This window comes from Patiria miniata, unplaced genomic scaffold (genome assembly GCF_015706575.1).
Source record: "Patiria miniata isolate m_02_andy unplaced genomic scaffold, ASM1570657v1 HiC_scaffold_26, whole genome shotgun sequence".
NCBI classification, from domain to species: Eukaryota; Metazoa; Echinodermata; class Asteroidea; order Valvatida; family Asterinidae; genus Patiria; species Patiria miniata.
Window position 1 is genome coordinate 8791708 of NW_024037065.1, and position 15992 is coordinate 8807699.

The 15992-nt window shown below is 43.1% G+C and overlaps 2 protein-coding genes across 2 annotated transcripts in view; one reads left to right on the top strand and one right to left on the bottom strand.

Moving 5' to 3' along the window:
• The first annotated feature begins 2559 nt into the window (after positions 1-2559).
• On the top strand, positions 2560-3703 carry LOC119733933 (G-protein coupled receptor 161-like). Its single transcript, XM_038207293.1, has one exon. The coding sequence runs from the start codon at positions 2560-2562 to the stop codon at positions 3613-3615; it is 1056 nt and encodes a 351-aa protein (XP_038063221.1). The 3' UTR covers positions 3616-3703.
• Positions 3704-8762: 5059 nt separating this feature from the next.
• LOC119734092 (major facilitator superfamily domain-containing protein 6-A-like) overlaps positions 8763-15992 on the bottom strand; it is a 30216-nt gene continuing 22986 nt past the window's right edge. The window contains exons 6-7 of the mRNA XM_038207460.1: positions 12010-12194; positions 8763-10517 (exon numbers count right to left, since the gene is read on the bottom strand). Coding sequence (XP_038063388.1) covers positions 10308-10517; positions 12010-12194 — 395 coding nt within the window. The 3' untranslated portion in view covers positions 8763-10307. The remainder of the gene's footprint in view (positions 10518-12009; positions 12195-15992) is intronic.

Sequence of the window (15992 nt, forward strand, 5' to 3'; positions counted from 1 at the left end):
TCTTGTTAAATGGACCATTAAAGGGAAGATACAACATTTGCAAACATCAAAAAACGAAATGATCAAATTATCACGAAATACCTTACTGGATTGTTAGGGATTGACAGTCTAAAGCATCCTGTAAAATGATGGCTCCTGGTGTGCTGACATTTTCAAGAAAAACTGTATTTTTCCAACGCTGGTCGGCCGACCCGCGGTGGAGAAAACTGGCTTTTTTTCAAAAACTGCTCCTAATTTTTCATATTTAGTTATTCCGCATTTTCTTTGCAATAGATTACACACTTGTGAAGGGGTACAAGCCTGCTAATGCTAGACTGATTCTCTGACCTTACAATTCCCTAAAGTCTTTACATTTCTCCGTTTCATCTTAAGTAGGGTCAGGGAACCAGACTACAAGAACATGATTTGTTGTCTTGGTTTTTCCAGCATATACAAGCCCAAAACGTGAAACAAGTCAGTTTAACAATATTTGCTATAACATACTAATCCTCCAAATCGATATATTTCTGAAAAGTGCAGCAAAAGCAAATGTTGTACATTCCCTTTAAATCATGCATGTGTGTCCTGGATGATGGCTTTTAATGATGTATGGCTCGCCGACCGACTCGCCAAATTAAGATTGCACATGCATCACACAATACTCAAGGGTCGTTTGTCACTTTGTGACAGCGCGGTTGAGGCGTTTCCCACGCGAAGAAGAAAAAAAAACACGGAACGGGGTTATCACCATTTGAAACGCAGTAGTACCGTATATTAACTTAATGCTTTCTAAAAGCTTGCATTGATATACAAGGGGGACAAATCGCTGACTTACTCGAATGGGATTCGAACCCACGACATCCGGTCGATTATTATATATAGATGAGGCAAAAAGCCTTACCCGAAACTCATTATTTTAGCAGAAACTTTGCTATCTGCTACAAAGTCATGGTGCAGCAACCCAGTGGCAAATACATTTTCTTTGTACTGTACCTGAAGTAACTTGGAATAGACAGGTCCATGCCTCACACAGAGGCTGGGCTGTATATCAATGTTTCTAGGAGTGGGGAGGGGGGGGGGACCGAGGTATCCTGCCGGTGCCCACTCGGTTCATATTGGTTGACATGGTTTTGCCAGAGTACAATGTAAGGACTTTGTAGACACCAATCTGTTATCTCTATAACGCTACCAAACTACCAAAAGGAGAAGCCCTATAGGTTGATGAAATCTAACAAAGTTAGGTGAAGTGATGAATAAATCAGTGTATTGACATGTGTGTCTGTCACCCCAAAGCTCTGTTTCCCTCCAACTTATTTAATTGTTGACTCTAATGTTTAATGAACTGCCATTAGGGAACGCAACAATACTGTCCCTGGCTCCCAATAAGCAAGAGCATTATGTATGAACTCCCAATTTGAAGGCACGAGGAGACAGCATCCAGGCAGTCTGAAGTCCTGTGTCCGGAAAAAATGCGGACACTTCAAACGTCCGACCTTTAATGCTTTGTAGTATACAACTGACTTCCATTGATAAATGCTGTGAATGGGCCAGGGAACATCTTTAGAATAATAGAGTAACCGAGAACCATCGTGAAAGGCCAAAAAAAAACAAAATATGGGCCGACAAGCTTGATTCGATTACTAACAATCACGGCAGGCTGAACTTATACCTCTAAATTAACGGAACGAATACATCACGATTGGAGGGTAAGCATCGAGAAATTCGTTAATGATTTCCAAAAGCAATCTACGGGAGAACGGACGCGGTTGCGGGACTCACTCGAGATGCCAAAGGGGTACCGGCCGGAGCGGGCATTTTTTTTAGTGGTGTCGACGCCCAACGACCGCGACACGTCTCGGGCCGACGCGACCCAAAATGCATAGCTCCGTCGGCATGCTGTCTCGGTGACCAATTTGGCTCAGTTTCCACATGAAATGTCTGTTTATATACATGGTTAACAAAAGAACGTCAAAGTCACGAGTGGATAGCCAATCCTGAATGTTGTATAAGTTGAGAGGTCGAGTTGATGTATTGGTCGGAGATTGCCAGTACACCATAACGGGCTCGAAGTACGAGGGTTTTGATTGTCACCAGCCGCGGACGGGTCGAGCCTCCTGCCCCGGCAATTAATACCGGAGACGCAATCCAATTAAACGCCGTTTGCTGGATGTTGATTCATCAATCGACAAACGCGATAGAGAGGTGACGGCTTTCAAACACGGTGCTCAACGACGCCTCGATGAGGAGCGCTTTTCAACAAGTCGCGAGGCGATTTTACCAACATTGTACCGTACATTGCGGTTTTTAATGTTTTGCAGCAGGATCCGTCATCAGTCTGCACAGGAAACTATATGACACTAGTGTATGGATTGAGACTTTGAGATTGGTAAAAATGGAAAAGTCTCGATGGAAATTTGTCTGAAAATGAGCATCTGGAGCATGAACGACAGCTGCATGCATCTTAAGATGGACTGACTAGGCAAGATCGACGCATCAATAATGTGAGAAGTACTTGATGACAATCATCGGAGTCAGTTAGCATATGGCATTGCTCTACTTGAGGATAACACGCCAGACAAGATGACCACAACTACCAACAGTACTGATACAAGCATTCCTGGCACGGATGAAGGTATCACACAAGCTGAGATCGTTGTCTATGTGATTATACTGGTCATCGAATCAACTACCTCGATACTAGGTTCCGCCCTGGTCTGCGGGACCTTCATGTGCGTTAAGACCTTGAGTAGCAAACCCACCAGCAAGCTGATAGTCAACCTGGCAGTGAGCGATGCGGCTATGGGAGCCCTGGTGCTACCCTTTACGGCCGCGACTGTGGTAAACCAGGATTGGATCTACGGTCACGCACTGTGTCAGATCCAGGGACTCCTGAAGACCTTTCTGAGTCAGGTCCAGCGCTCTACTATGCTCCTGATTGCAGTGGACCGGCTGTTACGGATCAGGTACCGCTACAGCTACGGGATGAACCGGACGAGGGTTATGCTGTACCCGATCCTGATCACTTGGGCGTTGAACCTGGTTTTGGCGGTACCTCCGCTGGCAGGCTGGGGGAAGTTCACCTGGCTGCCCAACAAGCCCTCCTGCACCGTGGACTGGCTGGACAGCCTGTCCTACTCCATCACCTTCTTGACTGTCTTCGGGTTCGCCCTACAGTTTCTCATCACTGCCTGTTATTTTCTGATCTTCGTGGAGGTGCGCGCCAGCAGGAGGCGCGTGCAGCAGTCGGCCATGCTCAGTCTCCGCGCCGATCGACCGGCGTCATCAGGACCGGCCACCGACCGGTCCAACACACCGGTTGCCGGCGAGTCCGCCCCACCGGAAACCGGCCGGCGCAACCCTCCAGCCAACCCCTTCATGTCCAAGGAGGAGGTGGCCGTGGCCCGGACTATGATCATCCTTGTCACCCTCTCCACCCTCCTCTCCTTGCCGTACATCATCTCCAACCTCATCTCTCTCATCATGAACGCTCATCTGTCCTACCGGAACGAGCTGATAATCTCCATGACGGTGTACCTCAACAGCTGCCTGAACCCCGTGATATACGGGGCCACCAACTCTCGTTTCAGGCAGGGATTCCGGACCGTGGTGCGATGCTCGTGTCGTCGCCAACGCTAAACTGTTTGGATGAAAATACTATTAAATGGAACGCTTAAAGATTCATTCCTCGCATTTTGAGATTTACCCGAAAATAGATGTTTTTCAATGGCAATTTTCCTATACATGTGTTCACTTTTGAATAAGATCCGCCGACGTTTAGATATTGAAATATTACTTTACAAATTCCAGTTATTTGTGGCCCGACAATAATTATTCGGCTCTCGCAGATAGAATGTATTATTTTGTGCGCAAAATGAAAACCCCTTTTCAGAGTGTTGCAGGCGTCCAAAATCGGGAAAAAAATCAGCTTTTCGTTGAAACAAAACTTTCAAATTAAAATTTCGTTAGAATGTTTTTTTTTAAAAGAACACGGGGCTCACATCTTTAACAAACTACTCTCATCATTAATTATTGACAAGTAATAGCAATAACCTTTATGATCCAAGCATATACGACGTCTGATGAACGAGTGCATAAAGTAACGAGATAAAGATAAGATACAATACAAGATTACAAAAATTTCGCGAGAAAACAAAAACTTCTGTGGAAATTAATAAAACTCCAACACAACCAGCGGTGTAAGTTTTGTTCACAACTTGATAAGACTAATTATCAAAGTAATCGCATTAGATCGAAATACTCGCCTAACAGAGACAATGTTGAATTTACGAGTCATAATAAACAAACGCATGGGCTGCAATTGCATACATCCTTTTTATTGGAATCAGAGATTGCATAAGTAATGAACAACACAATTCTTTAAATTATAAATTATTTTGTCAAAATGTAATAATTCCACTAATACATTAATAACGGTGAGCTTATAAAAACGGGGCAGTGCAGGATCTGGCACTGTGCTGTGACCGGAGAAAAAAAGGATGATATTTTGATTGGTGTGGCATGGTACAATTGAGCTAATCATTAAGAGGGTATAGGTGGGATGTACAGATTTGTAAGTTAAAGGAAGAATATATCATTTGTCATTTTGCGAATTTGTTTTTCGTTTGAAGCAACAAAAAGTGCTCAAAATCTACGGAAGGGTGCTCAACAACTAACATGATGAAGTTATAAACACAGTGAATGTTGCATATTCCGAGAACACAATATTCTAGGATCTCGATTTCAATTCGAAAGTTGCCGAGTCATATTTTCATTCAGTCACGTTCTCATTCAGCCGATTGCAGCTACGTCATGTCACGCGCTGAACTGACGAATCAACCACGTGTGCGTTGTGTCAACGCTGCTCGTACCCATTCACGGCTTCGCCGAGTTTAAAAAAAACAAATAAAAAAAAATGCGTCTTTCGACGCATCTTTGGAAATTACCTTCTTTTATCGTTTTCTTCAAAATGACAGCTTGCCAGAAAGAATAATTGCACAGGGAGTTTAGCCCCATTACCATCTTTAAACCAAGTATGCTTTTCAACAATAATTTCGTCAGTCACTTTTTGGATAGCTGCAAATGATATACTCTACCTTTAAAGAAAAAAAGTGAAGCACATTTTGAAGTGTGTGTGTTCCAACAGGGTTAATTTTGCATGAGCTAATAGATGTTTTCGGGGGGGGGGGGGGGGGGACTGGTTAACCCAGCCAGAGTGGGAGGGTTTTAATGATCAGTTAATATCCAATGTTGGGCCGTACTTTGAACCTAAGACAATCTTTCTCTTTCCCAAATACAAACTGTGCCATTTAAAATTACATGTACTGTCATTAAAGTGTTACAATATTACACACAAAAAACACACACAATTCCCAAAACTTATGAGTACATGAAGAATGTGCCTTATTCAGCACAGTGCTGGCATATGGTCGGATACATGTACCTATTAGGCTCTTTGTGATTGACATTAATTTCATCTTATTGCAGGTGTTTTTTTTAAGGTACAAGGCAAAAACAACTGTCCACAAAAAGGGCACACCACAATTGGATAGAAAACGTGCATCAATTGTGGATTCTAGTTTCAAAGAGAAATATGCGTTTTCAAAAAACAAGGGTGCTGATGTTAATGAACTGGCAATATTCCAACACCCAGTAATTTAAATAAAAAGGAGTAAATATTTAGTTTATATTCCAACACCCAGTAATTTAAATAAAAAGGAGTAAATATTTAGTTTCAAATAATTTGATTCTCATATTCGTCCTTATACAATTAAATTATAAAATCCCCCTCCTAAAAACTCAAATTGTTTTCTTATATGGAAATTACCCTGTCCCATTGTAACAGCTTTATCCAGAAATTGATTAGGTAAATTATTACCATACAAAACACGAAGTCATTATGCATACACTGTATTTACTTACTAACAATAGTAATAAGATCATTCAAAGTGGTTTTTCTTCCAATTGACTGTTTGAGATGAATGGCGCCCTCTATTGACGAAAATGAGCATTTATCATTATTTCATCCAGTTTTTGGTCACAGCACACACGTTTTTTCAAACTCCCAATACAAGGAGGTTTCTGTCCTTCAAGTAAAGGACACTTATATAATCAATACTTCAAATTTCGAAATTTGCTGGAATTTGTCCTTAAATTTGTTGGGTTAATTTAAAAATGTGAAAATAAAATTCAACTGACCCACTTAAAAAAAACACCCATGTTTTAAATCTTATCTTAAAATCTCAACTAATAGTACAGTATTTCAAGCTGAAACTGGCCATTAAATATGATCATATCCACACTGTTTGGACATGGAAGTTGTCTTCATTGCTGAAAGTAGATACAACTCTTGGCAAAAGTTTTTAATGCCTGACGATTGGTTCGAAGCACAATTATGCTGGGGGGGAGGGGGGGTTTGAACATTTAGAAATATTACTGCAAACGGAGGGCATATCAGCACCATTCCATAATGCACCCGTCCGGTGCATTTCTCATGCAAAGAAACAACAACTTCATGCGCATTTACTTCAAAACTTCAAACACTCTGTGAGCCATTCGTCCAAACTAAAAACAACCACCTATCCCCCCCCCCCCAAAAAATATAAAAATAAATATAAATAATAAAATAAATAAACTTGCACATCTGCCTTGCATTGATACACCAGTTTACATGTATTTAATGAAGAGAAGTAGTCGAGTCCAACACAAGTCCTCCAGTCCCAATTCAACTCACAAAATATTCAAATGAGCTTTGACAAAGGCATTCCTTTGTTATTGTTCATCCACTGTAACTTGTGACTGGACTTGTGACTGGACTTGTGACTGGACTTGTGACTGGACTTGTGACTGGACTTGTGACTGGACTTGTGACTGGACTTGTGACTGGACTTGTGACTGGACTTGTGACTGGACTTGTGAATGGACTTTTGACTGGACATGCGACTGGACTTGCGACTGGACTTGCGACTGGACTTGCGACTGGACTTGCGACTGGACTTGCGACTGGACTTGCGACTGGACTTGCGACTGGACTTGCGACTGGACTTGCGACTGGACTTGCGACTGGACTTGCGACTGGACTTGCGACTGGACTTGCGACTGGCCTTGCGACTGGCCTTGTGACTGGACTTGTGATGGATTTGTGACTGGACTTGCGACTGGACTTGCGACTGGACTTGTGACTGGCCTTGTGAATGGCCTTGTGACAGGATCTGTGACTGGACTTGTGACTGGACCTGTGACTGGACCTGCGATTGGACCTGCGACTGGACCTGCGACTGGACCTGCGACTGGACCTGCGACTGGACCTGCGACTGGACCTGCGACTGGACCTGCGACTGGACCTGCGATTGGACTTGTTATTGGACTTGTGACTGTAACTGGACTAAAGATGTATTTGCGATGGACTTAACTACATCCCTGATATACAGGGTGTCTCACACACAAAAAACGAACCCTCAAAGCGCCCTCTTTTCCACAGGTTTTTAAAACATACAGTCCTTCAAATTTGAGGTGTGTGATCGCACACCCACGCCATCGTATGCCTAAAAGCTTCCCGAGAAGTGTGAATAATTGCACGCCTGAACCTCCCTGGACTGCAGAATCACACACCTAGAAAACCACACACCTAGAAAAACCACATGCCTAGAAAAATCCAGGTGTACCTTTTTCCACACGCCTGTGATTTTCAAATCAGAAGGACTGAAAATACATCGCAAATATCGATACACATTCATTTAGAGAGTATATCTCATTAGCTTTTCAACACCATATAAATATTTATTGAGTTATGGCCAATTGAATACAACTACCGCTTTTTTTTTTCGTTTTGTCCACGGCAACTGATATTTTGACTGCCGCAATAAGAACATGGTCCAAAACTTGCATTTCTTAAAAAGGCTACCAAGTAGAGGGCAGAGACAGAGCAGCACAGTAAACATCTCAGAAGTTAACCAAACAGTCCTTTTCAGGACTACCGTTACTTCCAAAAGGATAAATGACCATTGTTTCAAAAAATTAAAAACATAGAAAGAACCAAATAAAGACAGATTAATACATTGAAGAAAGCAAAAATACCCTCATCCCAAACCCATTAAATTCCTAATAAATAAAAATTGAGACCGTGGACAGATTGAAAAATCGGCACTCATTTTGAATTTGCCATAACTCAATAAATATTTACCCGATTGGAAAGATTTTTTCAGGGTTGAAAAGCTAATGTAAATACTCTTTAAATGAGTATCGATATTTGCGATGTATTTTTTAAAAAGCTGTGAAAAAGAGGCGGCTTTGAGGCTTTGTTTTTGTTTGTGAGACACCTGTATACGCAAGTACCGGAGTCTCCAGGTCAGGGCCTAAAATCTCGTGAACCCTTTTCTGGAAACAAAGCCAAAGTTTGGGAACATGCTTTGGAATTTTTTTTTCTTTTGGAACATGCTTTGGTATTTTTTCTTTCAAAATAAAGCACATCATGATCACACACCATCTCAGAACTGACCAATGCAAAAAAAAGTTCTACCACTGACATTTAAACCCTTACTCTAGGATCAGTCCATAGATGTGGGGTCCAAAAGTGTGACATTTGTGTCTCCCTGTTACACCTGACCTGTGTAATTTGCTATACAAGTATCATTAAAATTGACTTCAAACTATTAATTAATTGGCAGGTCTTTTGCTTTACATAATCACTCTTGGAGAAGGCAATAACTGTAATCCTGCTAAATGCAACAGAAAGCAACAAAGGTTAACAGTTGTTGCATACATGTACTGTTGCATTTTTTAGTTGTTGCATACTGTTGCATTTTTTTTAGCAGCACACTCAAGTCCCGTGCTTTGTTGTATCTTGTTGCATTTAGCAGGGCAACTGCTCATACCGGTAGGTCCAAGGCCATTTAACACAATCCACTGTTGCAGTTCCACTGTTGCATTTAGCAGGGTAACTGCTTGGTGCCAAGGCTGGTATGCACTGGGTTCACTGCACATTGCAACAGAAACCACTGTTGCAATTTGTTGCATATAGCAGGGCTCTCATTTCAGCCGAGTTGCATTTTGTTGCATTTGGCAGGGTGGCCAGAGAAACCTCTTGGGGATAAGGGTTAAAGAACGTGTCCTAAATTTATAAAATCTTATATCAGATGAAACAGGTGCACGAGACAAATTGGGATCCCACATTTATGGACCGACCCTCTACTTCACCCTCCAAAACGTATTTGCTTTAAGATAATGCCCACCTTCACTGTGTGGACATCAATTAATACAGGCGTGATGAGCAGCCACACCCCCTAAGGAAGGCCAAGCAGAATCCTCTGATGAGCAAATGAGCACTCTCCAAATCACTCTCTAAGAGTGTTTGCTGATATGGGTTTGGATCCTCCAATACACTTAGTTTGGGAGATATACTGGCATATCTGACAAGCTTGCAAATATCTGACAAGCTTGCAAATATCTGTCAAGCTTGCAAATATCCGTCAAGCTTGCAAATATTGCACTCAAAGAGTCACACTTGATTAAATTTGATATACATGTAAGGTTCTGCCCTTCACAGATGTAATCTTTTAAGATACTATTTACTCAGTGCTGGCTAAAATCCCATTGGGGAAAAAATACAAATTTGCTCATGTGGGAGAGAGCCAAGACCTCCTGCTTACTGGGGCAGATTTCTTAAAGTAGGACAAAACCCAATATTACATTTACATCTCCGAAATGCAAATATTCCTAAGATCATAAATGAATATCAATTTCTTTCCTGTGTTCCCCCTGCCTTCTATTTCTACACCGCTGTTTGCTTCCCCTCCCCTCCTGGCATCTTCCTGCTGAGGCTGGGAGTCTTCCCTCAGCACCGGGGGCCTCCCTTCCCTGCTCATGTCCAGGACCTCTTGGGTGGCAGCTGGGTGCCGCTTCTACCTTCCCTGATAATTTAAAGTTTTTTTCCCTGCCTTCTTAAGTTTTTTTACACCTTTGTTTGCTTTCCTCCTCTCCTGGCATCTTCCTGCTGAGGTTGGGAATCTTTCCCCCAGCGCAGGGGCCTCCTTTCCTTGCTCATCTCCAGGACCTCCTGGATTGCTTCTGGGTGCCGCTTCTACCTTCCCTGATAATTTCAAGTTTTCCCCCTGACTTACTAAACCGTTGTTTGCTTTCCTTCCTCTTCCAGCATCTTCCTGATGAGGCTAGGACTCTTCCCACTGAGGTTGGGACTCTTCCCCCTAAGGTTGGAACTCCTCCCCGGTGCCACAGACCCCCTTCCCTACTCATCTCTGTCCAGCACCCCCTGGCCCATGACTGGCGGCCACTCCTCCATGCATACTGACAATCTTTAGTTTCTCCCTGACTTACTACACCGTTGTTTGCTTCCCTCCTTTTCCCCTGAATTCCTGTTGAGGCCAGGACTCCTCGCCCAGCGCTGGGGGCCTCCCTTCCCCTCTCATCTCCAAGACCTCCTGACCGGCCGCTGGCAGGCGTTCCTCCATGCGCAGAAGCCTGGACATGCTGGAGATACTGGAGGGGGAGTCGGCGTTGGCATTGTTGTCATCCTCTGGAGAATCCTTTTTTGGAGAGAGAGAGAGAGAGAGAGCATTGGAAGTAAAGCAGGGAGACGTTGAGTTGTGTGTGCAAAAGGCACGAGGGATTAGCGTGTTTAGAAGTCACCTGGAGGTGAGTCGAGGCAATCCTGATGTCTTAACCAGTCAGCCCTGCCCGTGCATAAAAACAGCCAGTGCGTGTAATCACGTCCTCCAACGCAAAATAAGGGAATAAATGTGTGTTTCGGAGGTATTATAACACTCTGTTTAAAACCTGTCGCCTCGGGTAATTATCACCCATCCAGACTCACACTGGTTTTAAACAGAGTGTTTAATACCGACAGAACACATATTTATTCCCATTCATAAAAATACCTTTTTGGTCAAAAAAAAAATCTTTTCGGTCCAAAAATCAAAACAAGTCAAAAACTAGACGTTGCCAACCATTTTGTTCAACAATTTTACTTCATGTTTTACGAAACACCCCTCTGACTATAATATGGAATGCCCCTCCACAATTGCGTGCTCAACGCGCATTCCACCTCCATGTTCGCGCGTACTGCGCGATGTCGCGCAAAACGCAGCTGGGCTGGTTTAGTGTGAATCGCAAAACGCAGCTGGGCTGGTTTAGTGTGAATATCGGACTATGAAATAATGATTCACTGGCAGTATTGCGCATGCATACGTGGGGAATTTGAACGTTCAACCAATGAAACGTAAAAGGCACCGGATTTCAAGGGAGTTCAAATTTCATGTGACACTGGAAAAGTGTTTAAGACCAGCTAGCCATGTCTTTATCCTCCGTTTAAGACCGGCCACGTGACGGGCTCTCGACCAATAGGAATGCCTAAACGGTCATAGGTATTTATGAATAGTTTATTAAGCAGAACATTTCAAAAGTTTTGACAGCGAAGGGCTTTAAGGTGTTTTCTTATGCCCCAACTTTTTGTGCGAATGAAAATTTCCATCGTCTTTTTGATTGCATGAAAAGTTCTCAGCCGCTTTTATCCCGAACTACAAATAATCAAATCTTGTTTTGCACATGTACAGTTGTAATTCCTATTTGGCTCATTGAGCCCAGCACTTCACAACTGGTAGCAAGATATATAGAGATTCAATAATGGGGTTTTGCCATTTTACCGATGTAATTTTTGAACACTGCATATTCAGTATTGTCCCGAGTGATTGTGAGGAAAAGAAATCACTCGGGTGGGACTCAAACCCATGACCTCCTGCTTTAGTGCAGACTTCTTACCACTCGACCACCGAGCTTGCCAGGGTCGGCTGGCTGGTTCGAATCTGATATAGAAAAGGGTACCGCTGCCAAGTTAGTGGTTTTTCTCTCACATTCACTCGGGACAACACTGAGTATACAGTGTTCATGAAATACATCGGTGAAGGGCAAAACCCAATATTGAATTTGCGTCACCCTGAGGCAAATTTCATCTATGAACGGTAGAGATTGTAAAAAAAATGAGCCACATTTTCAGATACAGATCTATCCTATCCTACTTACCGGTGTGTTGGGGATGGGTATCTTGTGCAACAGCGGGCGGTGGGTGTGGTACGTCGTGGTGACAGGTGGACTGTCTGGTTTAGATTGGTCGATGGTTGTCACGGTGAGCTGCATCTGCTGGGCATCCATGGCCTTGCACGTGTCGCTGTCCAGTTCAGACAGACAGCTGTCCTTTCGTGCACCATCTGTCGGGGAGAAATTTCAAGAGTCGTGTTTGAATTTTCATGGCATTTAGATTCAAGAAACATTACGGAATAATCCCAAATCATTAGTATTTGTTTCTGGTAATGAAACCAAGGATTCCTCAAAAGCCTAGGCAGTGCGCAGGCCGGAAGAAACCTGCAGAGAGAAGACAATGAAGATATTACAGTTTTGAAGGTGGGAGGAAAACCTCAAAGGAATGTTCTGGGAAAGCCCACAGAATAGGGTGGGGATAAGAACCTAATCCACATGGACCAGAGCAGGAATTGAGCCCCAGCCACCATTTTTGGCCAAGCCCACTGAAACACATTTTTGCCAGGGGGTGCTGGAACACATTTTGCCAGGGGGTGCTGGAACACATTTTTGCCAGGGGGTGCTGGAACCCACTTTTGCCAGGGGGTGCTGGAACACATTTTCGCCAGAGGGTGCTGGAACCCATTTTTGCCAGGGGGTGCCGGAACACATTTTTGCCAGAGGGTGCTAGAACACATTTTTGCCAGGGGGTGATAGAACACATTTTTGCCAGGGGGTGCTGGAACACATTTTCGCCAGGGGATGCTGGAACACATTTTTGCCAGGGGGTGATAGAACACATTTTTGCCAGGGGGTGCCGGAACACATTTTTGCCAGAGGGTGCTGGAACACATTTTTGCCAGGGGGTGCTGGAACACATTTTTGCCAGGGGGTGATGGAACACATTTGTGCCAGGGGGTACTGGAACACATTTTGGCCAGGGGGTGCTGGAACACATTTTGGCCAGGGGGTGCTGGAACACATTTTGGCCAGGGGGTGCTGGAACACATTTTGGCCAGGGGGTGCTGGAACACATTTTTGCCAGGGGGTGCTGGAACACATTTTTGCCAGGGGGTGCTGGAACACATTTTTGCCAGGGGGTGCTGGAACACATTTTTGCCAGGGAGCAGGGGGGGGGGGGTGCTTTAGTATTTACTACAACTGCAGCACCCAAAGTGAACCCCCCCCCCCCCCCCCCCCCCCCCCGTCTCGTCCATGCGGGCTTGACCCCGGCCATAGAGGTGGACAAGCGAGGAAAGGACCACTGCACCAACCTGACTCTCCCAATGCCCAGGAATCCAATTGGTCATTTTTTTCAGGGAGCATCGAGCCCCATGTGAGGTAATAGTCAATAGGTGCTAGCTATGTTCCTCAATCCTACAAAAGCCATCAAAACCTCCTGGTGGCTCCTGGAAGGATCTCAGAGGACTAGGAAATGGATTTTGCTTCAGGGAGATGCAAATTTTAAAATTCAGTTTTTCCCTTTCATCAATTTTTTTTTTAAAAGGAACTATAGACTCCGTGCACACAGAGTAGATGGCGTTTCTTTTTATATATACATGTACCACTTTTGAAAGCTCCAACCGGGGGACACCGCGTGCATACACTGGTACGGCGCGAAGTATACACGGCTAATTTTATTCCGAGTGTGCACAAACCCACACACGTGGGTAAACACCGGCAATCGTGGACTCCCTTTTGTCCCTAATCCTCATTCCTTTGTTTGTACTCTTAACTTTTCAGCAACAGCTCTCATTGGTTTTGTACACGATTTTCAATCGTGGTTGTTCGGTCAATCGTGGACCCTTAGTTAGTGCCCTAATCTTTTTGTTGCCCTAGTCCATGACTGCCGGTGTTTACACGAGCATAACGTCATCGCGTGTGCGTCAGCGGTCTTTGGCAATCCGTCTTCAAATTTCCCTCCTAGTAGTCTCTCCCAACTCTCCATTTGCAAGCGTTGAGGGGGTACTAGTGCATTGCACAGAGCCCATTCACTGTCTGAGAGCTTGCGAGAAAAATTGCACAAAACTTGTTCAGGTGGGACTCGTACCGGGTACCTACCACTATCCTGTTTCTGTTTTTTTAGTGCAGATGTGTCTAAGTGCCAGACTTAACATAGGCCATTAAATGCGTATTTCGACATCAGCGTATGGTACACAAAGCGTCTCCAAAAAATGTCTATTCATAGACTAATTCTATTCCTGAGCAGCCAAGTGTGTCATTTAATGACTGCTCTGCATTTACTGTTGTGTGCTTATAACAAGCAAGATAATAAGGTGCTTCACGGTTATATGCGCCATCTTTCCGACGGGAAAAATTTTACACGCGTTGCTGTGTACGCATCATCAATGGAAAACTTTAGCGCTTCCAAGTCATCATGCGGTCATTCCAAAATGTGCCTGCGTCTATCAACGCATGTTCGTTTTGCCCCGTGAACAAGACGGCGCATATTACCATGTAACACCTTATTGAACAGATTTTTAAAAACAATTTACTAATGAACACAAACTTACTAATTTACTAAATTATTGTCATAGTCAGTGAACCTCCAATCACAATGAACTGACAATTACAGAACTTGTTGTGTTTTATAAGTAAACTGTGAGACAGTATTTAGAATAAAGTACAAGAATAACTTTTGGGGAATGAAGTTACAGAGATCTGTTCCTTGCTCTAGCAGAGGTTAAAGGGCCCGTGTAATGTACTTGAAATGCACCTTTGTGTCCCATATGATAAATTTTGAATTGTTGCTTTGCCATTTTAAAGGATATTTTGGTACTTTTTGGGTTTTTATGCTAATGAAAACTTGAATTCAAGGTGTAGAGGCAAAATTAAGTGTGAAGGTAACAGAAACAGGAAAAATGTCACGCTTTGGACCTTGAATTTATCACACCAAACAACCCAGCTTCATATATTGTCAAGGAATTCACATATTCATCTGCTAATGAAAGTCCCGACTATAGCGAGACAACCGCAGGGTAAAACCACACCACCTCTTAGTCTTAAGGGGAAAGAAGTAGATTCTCTTTTAACCCAAGGCAAGCCAGGGCCAATTAAGCTTGCCGTACAAGCCCAAGCCTTGAATGTCTTTTCCCTTACACAAGCCAACATTGAGCGGTAAGGCATTCTGCTTGTCTGCATGCTCGCATCCGAGGGACCCTTGCAGGGATATATTCACGGGATTGCGCCTCACAGATTTAAAGGCTGGTTTACCAGGGGAGTACATGTGCATGTAGTAAAAGGCTTAGAGCTCTTGCGAGTGATTTCACTTACTGCGTCAGTGACTATTGGATTACTATTGGAACGTATACTCCTAACAGAATCTTCTCCGACCTTTTTATAATGTCAGATGTCCATATTTTTAAGTGAAAATGGTTTGGTTTCTTTCATTCCTGCATGCAGACCATCGAGAGAAAACTCAAAATTTTAATGAAAACGAAAGGATGTGTGGGGAATCCAGATGACGGACAGAGAATAATACAGGATTTTGTTTGAAAGAATATGAATAAATGAGGAAGAATTATGAAAATTTAATCGGATTCAATGAATTACTTGACAACAGCAATTTGGAAATATTAGCATTTTATTTCAGGATAGGCAGTGTTACAATGGTATATGATGTACTTTAAAAGTGATGCCTTATGCTCTTCAAAAATGGATTTTTTCCTCAAAGAAATTTTTCAATTTATTTTGTTTTAACAAGAAAACCCACTTTATTCTGATTTTGGGCGTCTGCAAACCTCTGAATAAGGGCTTTCATTTTGTGAACAAATGAACCCGCCCTGCGAGAGAAATTATTTTGTGGCAACCAATAATTCAAATTTTGTGAAGAAATAATTCAATAAGTAAAACGTTGGTGAATTTTTGTTTGTTCAATGTCTCATTCAAAGTGAATACATGTTATGTTGCTAGGAAAAAAGCGATTGAAAAAAACTAATCTATTTTTGAAAACTCGAAAACAGCACGGGGGATGCGTCTTTAACCCTAAC